Genomic DNA, 11,989 nt, shown 5'->3' with positions numbered 1-11,989 from the left:
ACACACACACACACACACACACACACACACACACACACACACACACACAACATTATTCTATACTATGACCTACTCTGCCTTGAACAACAAAACACCCATAACCAAAAATGTATCCTTGACCATCAGAGTGGTCCAGAGTTAATATTCTCTCCTTGTTCGAGATGATGTACCTCGGGACCAAAACACCGCAGTCTGTAGGTGGGCGGGCGGCTGTGTGGGTGGAGAGAACACTGATGAATTAGCTTTCCACCTCTAGTCCCAGGGGCCACTGCAGAGCAGGTGTACTGTTAATAACTCGTAATTATTCTGGGAACACCATCAGAATAATGTACCCTGATGTGGAACGCTCAATAAACAGTCACTGAGGAGTGGCAGCTGTCTCACGGGGGGGGGGGGGAGGGGGAACCGCATTAGCTGACCATGTGTACAGACAACCCAACCTCTATTACTGTAGATTAGGAGAGCAGGAAGAGAGAGAGAAAGACTAGGTGTGTGTGTGTGCCTTTATAAAGACGAACATTGACAGAGAGGGCAAAGGAAGCATGTGAGAACAGAAGACAGTGTGAAAAGATGCAGAAATAGAGCGGCGACAGTCCAAACAGCGGCCCCTGGGAGCTTCCTGTGAAATCAGAAAGAGTGAACATGACATAACAGTTGGTGTGACAAGAGGCTCGTTTCCGTTGGAGCAGCCCCCCCCCCCCTGCACTCCCTCTGAGTGACAGGTGTCCCCTCTCGGTCGCAGCTGGTCACACGGCAGACGGGCGTGGCTTTAGAGGCCACAGCATGTAGGAACAACTTTGGACACATTTCAGATCGCCTGCCTTCAGTGACTCTAAACCATGCTCTACAGAAATCATGCAGCACTGACATCCAGAGGATGGATTTGTGAGGGCCATCAAGCACATCAATACAGCCTCCACGTTTAGCTAACACGAGCCATTTCCTGGGTTTCCCAATAACAACCCTGTGAGGCCACCATGCGCAGAGAGACGGGGCGCCACCACCAGCTACTTTCTCTGTGAGGCACATGCAATAGAGCAGTGCATGCTGGGAAAACGGCTAGAGTGCCAAAGCGTGTGAAAAGCTAGAGCTGATATTTCTCAGAAGGGATGAAGGAGAAAAGGTGTGTTCATAAAGCAAGACAGAGGGAGTGCAGGGGAACAGCACTGCTATGATTGGGCATTGACCAATACAGGTTCCTAATGAATGACTCATTTTACCTGCTCTTCACATCTCAGCTTTGCAAGACTTGATGTTCCTCTTTGAATTTGACTATAAATGTATGTGAACTTTAGTTTGGGGCACTGGCTTGAGTGTAAATTATGCAGCAGCGCTGCAGTGTTTAATAATCCCTATAGAGGCAATGTATAAAGTCTTCACTTTCAATAATTCAGCAGGGAAGATATAGCACGCAGCTGCCTCCAACAAGCTGTACAAAGGGCACCATCTAATAACAATACAGGGTGGGAGTTTGCATAGAAGTGCACACACAATGGGGTGTGCCTAGTTCTGCTCATGACACTCCCCGTCACTACAGGTTGCTCAGGTTGTAACCTGCCCTTTTGCTGCGCTTGGCTTATCTTCGCGTCATCCTGACTGACAGACGCATCCAAACCTGCTCAAAGGCCAAATCATTTAGCAGATAAAGCTCATAGGTCAAGGCTCTTTTATTTAATGTAAATGTATAGATCAGAAGCATTTGAATCACAAAAAGGTTTCTCCAGCGCACTTTGGTCAAACATTTTGAAGCATTTCTAGAAACTAGTAGCAAGTAAATGCTCAAATGAACTAGCTCATACACATTTATGTGAGGGATATAAGCGGTTTAAGAGTTCTGGTATATGAATTTAACAGATAAGGCAGAGTGGTGTTTCCTCATCCTAATCTGTTATTTTCCATATAAGGACATCGGAGTGTATTATTGCACTTATGGCCACTTCCCACAGGCAATAAGACGAGCTGTACTCATTCATCAACCGTCTTTAAATGTTGTTTTAAAAACGGTGGACACTGAAACAGACCTAACTCCCGTTATCAACAGAAGCAATGTGAGGTTATCTGGGGTTTAATGGTATTTTGGTCAAACTGTTGGACAGCTAATCAGAAACACTTCTTTCCACTGCCATGATATAATCAGCCTTATCATATGAGAAGATACAGTGGTGGTGCTAAATTCTACTTCCGTCCTTCCCCCCATGGAGCTGTGTTCAACCCCTACAGCACGTATACCCTGTGAGAGGAAAGCTAGATGTAAATTCAACATTTTATTAGCAGTCTACTGATTTCTTGTCAGAAATGATTCACGGAAAAACACACAGCTTGGCTGCCGTCGTGGTCACAAAGTTAACCGAGGCTGTGACTCCGGTTTCACACTTGCTGAAGCTGAGATGTGGGAACCACAGAAAAACTACTACTGCTGACCAGCCAATTGAGCTGTTCCCCTGGACTAACCACGAAGCCACGCCCTCCGTATTACTACAGAGGAGTGATAGAGTGAATAATACAAAGATAGAAAACTGTTCAGAGACAGAAGAAGAGGGAGTAGGTAGAGAATACAAAGTGCAGTTTTTCATTCAGGTGCACACATGCTGCTCGGCACACATCCCCATACCTGCCAGAAGTCCTGCAGAGAGGGAGGGGCAGAACGGGAAGGAGATGAGGAGAGAGGGACAGAAGAGCAGAGGGGGGGGGGGGGGGGGGGGGGGGGGGGGAATGGGGAATCAGTAGATGGAATGATGGGGGGGGGGGGGGGGGACAGTGAAAAAGTAGGGGATTTTGGGAGAAGGGGAGTTTGAGGATGATGGTTATTCGCGAGGCAGGGAAGAGAGAAAAAATGGAGGGATTACTCGTTACGTGAATGAGAGAGGATGGCTGATAAGAGCACGAGAGAATAATCAACAGTTCACAACGTCAGGTCACATCAACGTACGGTTGCGGCAGCAGAAAGCATGACCGCATGATTAGGGTAGCAGAAGACAACGCAGAGAGGGAGGAAGGTGCCATAAAACGATGACATTTCACGACTTCTCTAATAACTGTGTTTTCATGGACAGGAACATAAAAAAATAAAACAAACATGGTGGGTCAATATGAACAACAGGTTTTGAACAACTCTATAGGACATGTGTTTACATACAGACTGAACCTGGACAAATAAGTGTCAGCGGGGGAGAAGTGAGAGGTTTATAACACTTACACCGTTAAACACTCTTCCACTCAGCTGCAGCCAAACTGTATGTACGTGACACATCTCTCAGTTAGCTCGGCTATTTCTAAATAAAACTATGGGGAGTTAGACACAGAGGTCCTTTAAAAGAGCTCTCATGTTACAATACTGCACACCTCTCTGCTATTGACCTATAGCCTTCATTGCCGTTTACCACCCAACCCCCAGATGAAATCTTCCCCTTGTACTTCACCACACCCTCCTTCAGCTCCATGAGTTGCACACTACACGTACTTGCCGAGGCCATTTCATCTCGATTTAATTATATGCAGGTTTAAGTTTCATGGCAGGAAACCGTAATAGTTTATTCCTTCGCCAACTAGCTAGGGGGGCCCTTTAAGCCAATGAGGAGGAGGCATGTGTCTTTGGGCAAAACGGGGTTGGGCAGAGCCGGGGAGGGAGGGGAGCTCTTGGGTCGCTCTTGCCTTGGCAGGAAAATCTCAGGGGACAATACAAGCTAAATAAAGTATCAGAGAAAAGCATGTGTCCAGAGATTTGCCAGGCAAATAGAGGAGGCCCGGAGATAGGGACGACATTTACATAAGCAGAAAGGGGCCATTTTGATTTCAGGACGCCACCGAGTTTCACTTTTACTTTTGAATAATGAATAGTTCAAGCTCTTAGGTTAATCTGCTTTTAAAATATGGGTGAGTCAAAGTTAAGTTTTGGGGACTTTCTCGAAACACGAGGCGCAGTAGAATCCCTACCGAGCTACAGAAGGAAGCGAAAGGAGGAAGTTGTGACAAAGAGTTCCGTCTTTAGCCTTACTGACTCGCTGCGGTTCATCCGACTACAATATGGAGATGAGGCACAGACTCATCATCATACCAGCCTGGGGGCTGATGGATTGTCTAATGAGGTTTAGAAACTACAATCATCACACTGCAGATTAGCTAATGCTAAAAGTGAATGAGGATGTTTGGCCACTGGGTGTGAGGGATGCACCTCGGGATCAGTGAGAGGGCAGTAATGGTCACAAATCAATATCAAGGAAAGCAGTCATGAAAGTAACGATGTCTGAGGATTTATATTGATGGCCTCCATTCTCCTGACTGAACAGAGAGACGCTAGCATTTAGAGAACAGGGAATAGATCTTTTCAAAGCCAGTCTGTGGCCATAGGCCATGGTGGGGTGGGGTGGGCGGGCTGGAGGGAGCCTGTCCAAAGTTCATCTGCTGTTATTGTCTTTAAATGGGTCATTATGCACTGGACAACCCACTTTGTACATGTCCCTCGTAATGACTAAGTGTGGAGCTGATCCGTTCTCTGAGCCAGGTTTAACCAACTGAAGGCAGATAAGATCCAGGTGTGGGCTGAAAACAATATACTTCATCATTACCCTTCCCTTTAATTTAATTCCCTTTCTGAACTTTAAAGAGCTCAAGCAAAATTTGGAAGGCAAGATATTCTGCTAATCTGCTCTCGTCACAATTAATGTGACTGGAAAACAGCACGAGGCGACAGTTGAGAAGGAGACAGCAAAGCAGGAGCGAAAGCAAAGACGTGAAAAAAGACAAATGGAGTATGAAGGGTATGGTCTGTGACAAGCAACATACTTTAACTTCAATTCAGAGGGAGGGAAACCAAATTTTCAAAACATACACAGTGGATGTTTTTCTCCTGTAAAACTTGTACCTGCAATAGACGTATCCCAGCTTGTGCACAAAGATAAACAGAAATGCATCCAACAAACAACAAAGTGGACCCAGAAATGCAGGCTTTCTGAGCTGTGTTTCTTATGGTATCATTTGAATATTATTTATGAATTTATGCACTCTTTGCTCCACTATCTCTTTGCATATGTCATCTTTTACGATGATGTAATCCCCCTGGCCCTCATGAGCGGTAGTTTATTTCTATGACATTGAGTAAACGCCACAATACACACACAGTGCTCTTCAATGTCATTCCAGCCTAAAGCATGAATGAATGTGGCAGCTGTTTGACTTATATTACATTTCAGAGATTTATTGTACAGATATTATTCAGTTCAGCAAACGCCACATTCAAATTAAACTAAAGCAGATGCTGCATAATATTTGATCAACAACTTTAGAGGTATACACAGAAAGTCAGGCCCACTTATGAATCAGTTAACATGGACTATTATTTTAACTTAACTTCAGTAAGTTTCCTCACTACTGCACTGAATTAAGGCCTCACTTCTAATTCCTTCTCTGTTTATGCATATTTAAAATCCAAGCCATGAACTGATAAAGCCCTCAGTGTATTCTGGGGATTATGAGGCCTAATTATTAAGAGCAGAGGTCGCTGGAAGTTAGGATGAACTTTTAAGAGTTGAGGGACAAATTTCTGAGAAAACTCTGAAAAAATAACTTAATTTAAAAAAAAAAGGATATGTTGACTTTAACATTATTGTTGAATGTTGAGCTTTTACTTTGAACTACAAAAGTTTGAATGTAAACTGTGGAAGAGTAATTAACAACTGGAATATTGTTTCTGCAAAGTTCAGTGCAGCTTCAGAGCTTTGAGGTGCAAAACAAATGTCTAATTACCTCGGTTGTATCGGGTTGGTGGCAGAGAAAAATATCTCAAAACTTCAGCACATAAAACTGAAATTATCTTAATGCCGGATACCACCATGGGTAGCTGGGGTAAGTGAGAAAAGAAAATCTGTTTTTCTGTATTTTGCATGAATGGATTTCATAAGCAATTATTGCCATCGGCCATTGTGGGAAATAAACCCTTCTGGCAGACCGGGAAAAGAAACGAGCTGTAATAATATGTTATTAGCACAGCTAGGAAATGCAATACTCATTAGTTTACACTATATTTATGAAATCCAACAAGTTACTTTAAATTGAATTCATGAACTAGGGCTGCAATGTTTCTGAGACATAACTCCCTGCTGCTGATGATTGACCCTCTCCCCACTTCTTACCTTTCCATCATATCGCTTCACATGGAACTGATCCAGGCCTAGATCTAATAAAAGAAGACAAGAGAGAATACAAACAGATGTTCAGATTAGACAAATAGACGACACGATGTGAGGCGGAGCAGTTACACAGCCGGAGGATCAGGATTTATGCCTCGCATGAAGCAGAGCAAATGTATTTACACGCCGTCATTACCGAACATTTCGTAATCACTGACACGTGCTCGAGATTAATAACAATCATTATCAACCCATTTCCATTTTGCTAATTCTTTCAAACAAACAATCATCAGCATCCAGCTTCCGACTCTTCTGATCATCAGTTCGAACAAAGTTCTCTTCCAGCACACCGAGAACAACAGTGTTTTCATGTATACTGTATGTATATATGTCAATGCTTCAAATGAGTATCTCAAAGGTGTCTGGGTTCACTGCCAAGTCAATGAATAATGACTTCAATGAAACACACACACATGGATCAGTTCATAAATGAGTCTTATTTCTTTCTATGCAGAAGGCACCAATTCATTCTGTGGCTGAATAGAATTCCTCTCCCTGCAAGAATGACTTGGAATGTGATTTTCTCTTAATCAAATACACCTCAAACATTAGTTGAGCGTGAAACAGGAAACCCTACCTCCAAATGAAGGTAATTCAAACTAAAAACAGTTGAGGTGATAAATGTCTAAGCTCCCGTGTGAGGCAGCACTTCTAATCTGTTAAATGAAGCATAAAGTATTAAAACATTATATCAAATATTCAAGGAGTCACGCGGGCCGATGGACTAGTAGCACAGTGACCTGCTGAAACAAGTCTCCTCAAATCAGATTTACTGCGAGGGCAACGGTGAGAGTATGATCTCATTCAACGGAACTTCGCATTCATCAGCATTACAGAAAACCTCATCACCTTAAGACCTCTGAAAATAGCCTATCACCTTCCCCATACCGAGTCAATACTCCTTCAACTTCAGGTCAGTGAACACGATCAATACATTTATCAAATGGAGGGGCAGGATCACTAAGCTTAGGGACACACTTCTAGACCACATGACAGGCAAAGAAGGACCGTTAAATGCACTTAAAGAGGCCGCCTTGTTCTGCTCAAATTCAATAGGACACGACTGGTCTTCCCAGCATTCCTCACTATTCCACGATCTATTCTGCTAAGGGCAGAGGGAACAACCTAGTCATAAAATTTAAATTGCAACTTGTTAAGGAACCCTTATGTGTACCGTGGCCTTATACATATGCAATATATTTACAGGCTCTGTCCACACAGACAGTTCTATTATAAGTAGTTTTTGTTTTTAAAATCAGGTTCATGGTTTATTCATCGTCTAAGGGCCCGGGAAATCTGCAGAACATTAAAAACAACAAAAGCAGACTAATCAGCATCTGAGACTTAATCGTTATTTTCTTTTTAATTGAGCGGGGAGTCTGTTGGTTAACTTCACTTGAAGTGGCTGCCTTTGAAGTAAAACTACAGCTTCTAATGGATTTTTCATCGGCTTTGCTGAACCTTCTCTTACCCAACAGAGCTCGGCTCATCATTACTTAAATTCCAGCTTGGAAGCAGGATAAATAAAGGAAGAGCTGGGGAATCACAAGGTGAGGAGGCAAGTTACTGGGTCTAAGAACGGAAGGCAAATGGGGTCCGAGCTAGGCCGAGTCTGATTGGTTACATGCGAAGTGTTGAGGTGAGCAGGAATGGCAGCACGGACGTGACAGGCTCGGCTAAGTCCTTATTAAGCGCTAACTGCAGGCTTGCCTCCGTTACTGTGGATGAATGTGCAGGATGTAATTAACAAGCTCTACATTCAACCACAGGTCTGAGATGAGAGGCTAATATACTCCCATGTCATGTACATCTAAATGAATTTCAGTGTTGAATAACCAGATATGGACAGTCAAAGACAAGTGCCGAAACATATCTATGAAAAATGAAGCTCCCCGCCTTGCCAACCCTCCCCTGGCTCTGGATCACATATCTCTCTGGCTCCGTGTGTGACGCCTGAGATCTGCTCTGGTCTCAACCTGTTAATTGAAACACCAACTGCTGTGTCGCGAGTCCCTCAACTCAGCGTGATCGGACAGCCCCCTCCTTTTATATTTGTGAACACAGTCAGCGGGGTAGTTATAGCATGAACTTGTCATTAGTCTGGAACTGCCAAGCGTGTGCCAAGTGTCCCTGTAGCTGGAAGGAGAATGGGGGGGTGGGTATATTTTGGGTCAAGAACCTGGATGAGAGGCAGAACCAGACTGAACATTTACTTACCTTACAGAACCAGACTGAAGGAATAAATAGAAATGCAGCGTGCCGGTGGGAGCAAAGCAGTCACTGATGAAGACGAAGCATAGGTTCTGAAAAAAGGAGAGGAGACTCACTCTCAGGCTGCTTCTCGTTCGGCGTGATGGAGCGTATGAAGTCCTGGGGCGTCATGTAAACCTCAGCGTCTCCATGCTCGCCGATGACCTTCAGCGTCGCAAAATAGCGAAAGATCTTGTCTGGGGTGGAGTAGGCTCTAATCCGGTTCTCATACTCCATCACCTGCCAACCAGACAGGAGCAATTAATGACACTGCATTTCACACATTAGGCACGAGCACCTAAGCCTCTACCAAATCAAAGACCCAACAGTATTCCAATCCTGTGTGGAGTAAGCTAAATGGTCTGAAGTAAAGCTAACAGAGTGTGGAGAGGGTGAAGGAGAGACCAGAACAAAGAAGCAGGTGGCGGCAGGAAAACAAGAGGACAGTCCTGATGGGGAAGTGTATTAACCTCCTGACTCAACGATCACACAATCAAAACAGGAAATAGTTCTATCAGCATCAGTCAGACTGACTGCAGATCAGGCACAGCAAACACAAAGCGGTGCCCAGCAGGTGAGGCCAACCGCATGGCATCACCGACACACCAAAGTCCGACATTTCGGAAAATACAAAAAACAAATGTATTCAGCTCTGCTACGAGCCACGTCAATGTTTGCCTTGACGCTGCCATTTGCTTTTCAGGAGAAAGTTTCAAAACAGATGCTGCATAACTGTGACACTGACTGTCTGTTTGGGAGCCGAGCTCAGCCATGTAAATCCACACAGACTGTTATTTCATGTGACATTGAATGCTTGTGTACACAAAGTAAAATACATTTTACAGCTTCAGTTTGATAACAGAAAGAGTGAGAGAGATGCACAGACTTTGATCAAGCTAAATTCTCTGTAGCAATGATTGCGTGCTTTCGTGTTGGTTCCCGTTCTTTAGCAGACCTTATTGGTCTATAGTGAAATCACAGAGAGCATGCCCCCCCCCCCCCCGCCATCAGTGTGTGGATGAGAGGTAAATGAGATTTACAGGCTACTGATCTCGGCATCACCCTCACTGATGGAGACCCAATGCGCCTTCTTTTTTTTTTTTTTTTTTTTTTTAAGCTTTCAGACATTTATGCCCTCACTTTCCATTACAAAAATTGCACATTTACAACCAGGCGAGTAAAATTCAGTCACAGCAGTCATTTATTTTTTGTCTCTTCGGGTTTTCACAGAGTGTTGCGCAACATCTGAGACAAGCGCGGCGGACCACTTTAAAAGCAAGAGGGTAAAAGCACTGAATTTTAAAACGCACATTAGAATGATAATTACCTCTTGCTGCATTATTTTGCATTTGAGATATTTGAGCATTATTCAGACAGAATAAATAAAAGACAAAACATATGGAAGGACCAAAATCTCAAAAATGTTTTAAAGACACGAGGAAGCACTTCCCACCACGCATACTGTACAACTCCAGCAACATTCGACCATTGACATTTGAAGCCCTGATGCACATGCTCGGACATTTACACACAGAATTGACTTTATCAGACCTAGACTCTTTATTTGACAGAGTGAGTGAGCTGGCACAAACAACCTATCTTTACCAACACACTAGTGAGTCCTGCGATGCTGTAATTTACTAAAACGGTTTGCTCCCTTGAAGCCTGTGTGCTTTCGGCAGACTGAGGCAATTTGTACATACATCCTTAAGTCGGATGTATTATTGCATCACATTTCCTTTGAAAAGATTGCACTGAACGTTCGATGGTCTTCCTCTTTCCTTCTCGCTACTCCTCCAACGACCGAGCTGCAGTCTGTGTTTATTCGGCGTCGTATCAGAGTCTTTATTCTGTCATTTGTCATCTGGTGCCTAATTAACAGCAATAAAATGTTACGGGTGGTGCATTCCTGTTGTTTACGACAGCAGCACTGCATGCTGATTACCTTTGTATGTCTCCGTAAAATATTCTGTCAAAAATATACAGTATACTGGCGTTTGCATATTGGCCATTGATTGGGGAGGGCTTTCAAAGCACCATTCTAGAGGTGAATTAAATACCGGACTAACTGAATGTTTATTGATTACCTTGCGGTCACGGAATCCGGAGCGCGGCTTCTTTTTTTTCCCCTCGCCGCCTTCACTTCCTTCTTCGTCTCCACTGCTGGCCTCCACCGATTTCTCCGACTCTGTCTCAGAGGCGGCATCCCTCACAAAATCAGCCCCCTCCCCGCCTGGTTGCTCTGAGTGTCGGACGGAGGACCCGGCCTCCGCATATGCTCTAGTTAAAAAAAAAAAAAAGATTAGAAACACGTGAGAGACATTTCTATGTCATTTACAAAGACGGTTAAGTTGTGTTTTGCTCTGGTACCAAGTAGAATCCAGGACATGTGTCGTGACCATGTACTATATCTATGATGGTTAACAGTTAAAACAGAGAGCGGGAACGATGAGTAAGCGTTCTGCGCTGTGTTCTGCTTGCAGAGGGGTCTACCGAGGCAAACTCCCACTTGATCATTTTTCCGACTAAATTGAATATTGGAAATAATAACGATAATAATGAATAACCGAGTCTGTCAGGGGTAGGCTGAATAATTCAGTTTAACGAGACACAAGGAGAATGAAGCCCGGGGTGAAGGCCTGGAACAGTCTCATCCCATCAGACACAAACGCCCTGAGGCGCCATCCATCACTCTGCCTCCTGCAGCACAGTCATCGCATCAACACCCTTTCCACTGCTTTGCCTTAACTAAACACCAGTCTCCTTTGTGATGGATATCCATGAAAATTGTGACGCGACAAGAATGCAGGTAAGCAGCTTTATGGGTTGGTTTCCCTCACAGTAATGCTGGGGAATCCAATTTGGCATGTGCTCAAAAGTCAAACTGCCGACAAATCAGTACTGCACCGCAAACAAATCCCAGTTATACGACAACCGTCTTTGGCGTTGGTGAACAAGTTTGTATGATAATAAAAGACAAACTGCCCCGAATTGCCCCTTGAGGGACAAATTAAGTATTTTTAAACGGAATTGAATCGAAGTATCAGAAGGCCATGATCATTTTCTCAGACTTACCTTTTCCAGAGCAGCCCAGCACCAGCAGACGCGCCGGTTACCCCAGCCAGGGCTGCCAGCATCAGCCTCCTCTGGCCAGAGCCTCGCACTGCCCCGCTGTGGTAGCGCCGGGACAACTGTGCTAGCCCCAGAGAAACGGCGGACAACGCCCGCAAGCGGAACATTCTGCAGAGAAAAGAACAACGGGCGCGGTGAAACAGCTGACACTCATAACAGGGTCTCCACAGGACTGTACTGCTCAACAATTAAGACATTCTACAATTTTGTTTTAGGATATTTTCTCTTGCATGTCATGACAGAAAAAAAAAAAAGTAATGATAGATGGCAAAGATCTGCATCTGTTATTGCAAACATCGACAAATAGGTGGATGAAGCCGTTTCAAACCACACAGCTGAATATCACATAGAAGCGCTGACACCGCCTTTCCATCCTTCTGCAGTCATAAGCCACTGAAGTCTTAGGCAAGGATTTGGAGAAT

General features: G+C 44.2%; 1 protein-coding gene across 4 annotated transcripts in view; it reads right to left on the bottom strand.

Annotated features, from left to right (window-relative positions):
* The window catches only part of micu1 (mitochondrial calcium uptake 1), a 28,755-nt gene that overhangs the window by 13,488 nt on the left and 3,278 nt on the right, over window positions 1-11,989 (bottom strand). For 2 of the 4 annotated variants that reach the window (XM_031871957.1, XM_031871965.1), the window contains exons 2-6: window positions 11,511-11,675; window positions 10,523-10,715; window positions 8,513-8,675; window positions 6,129-6,172; window positions 2,612-2,623 (exon numbers count right to left, since the gene is read on the bottom strand). In XM_031871957.1, coding sequence (XP_031727817.1) covers window positions 2,612-2,623; window positions 6,129-6,172; window positions 8,513-8,675; window positions 10,523-10,715; window positions 11,511-11,674 — 576 coding nt within the window. In that variant the 5' untranslated portion in view covers window position 11,675. The remainder of the gene's footprint in view (window positions 1-2,611; window positions 2,624-6,128; window positions 6,173-8,512; window positions 8,676-10,522; window positions 10,716-11,510; window positions 11,676-11,989) is intronic. The other 2 variants (XM_031871974.1, XM_031871982.1) reach the window with 1 other exon arrangement.

This window comes from Anarrhichthys ocellatus, unplaced genomic scaffold, assembly GCF_004355925.1.
Source record: "Anarrhichthys ocellatus isolate YVR2014 unplaced genomic scaffold, GSC_Weel_1.0 scaffold3, whole genome shotgun sequence".
Lineage (NCBI taxonomy): Eukaryota > Metazoa > Chordata > Actinopteri > Perciformes > Anarhichadidae > Anarrhichthys > Anarrhichthys ocellatus.
This window is presented reverse-complemented; position numbering and strand designations above follow the sequence as displayed.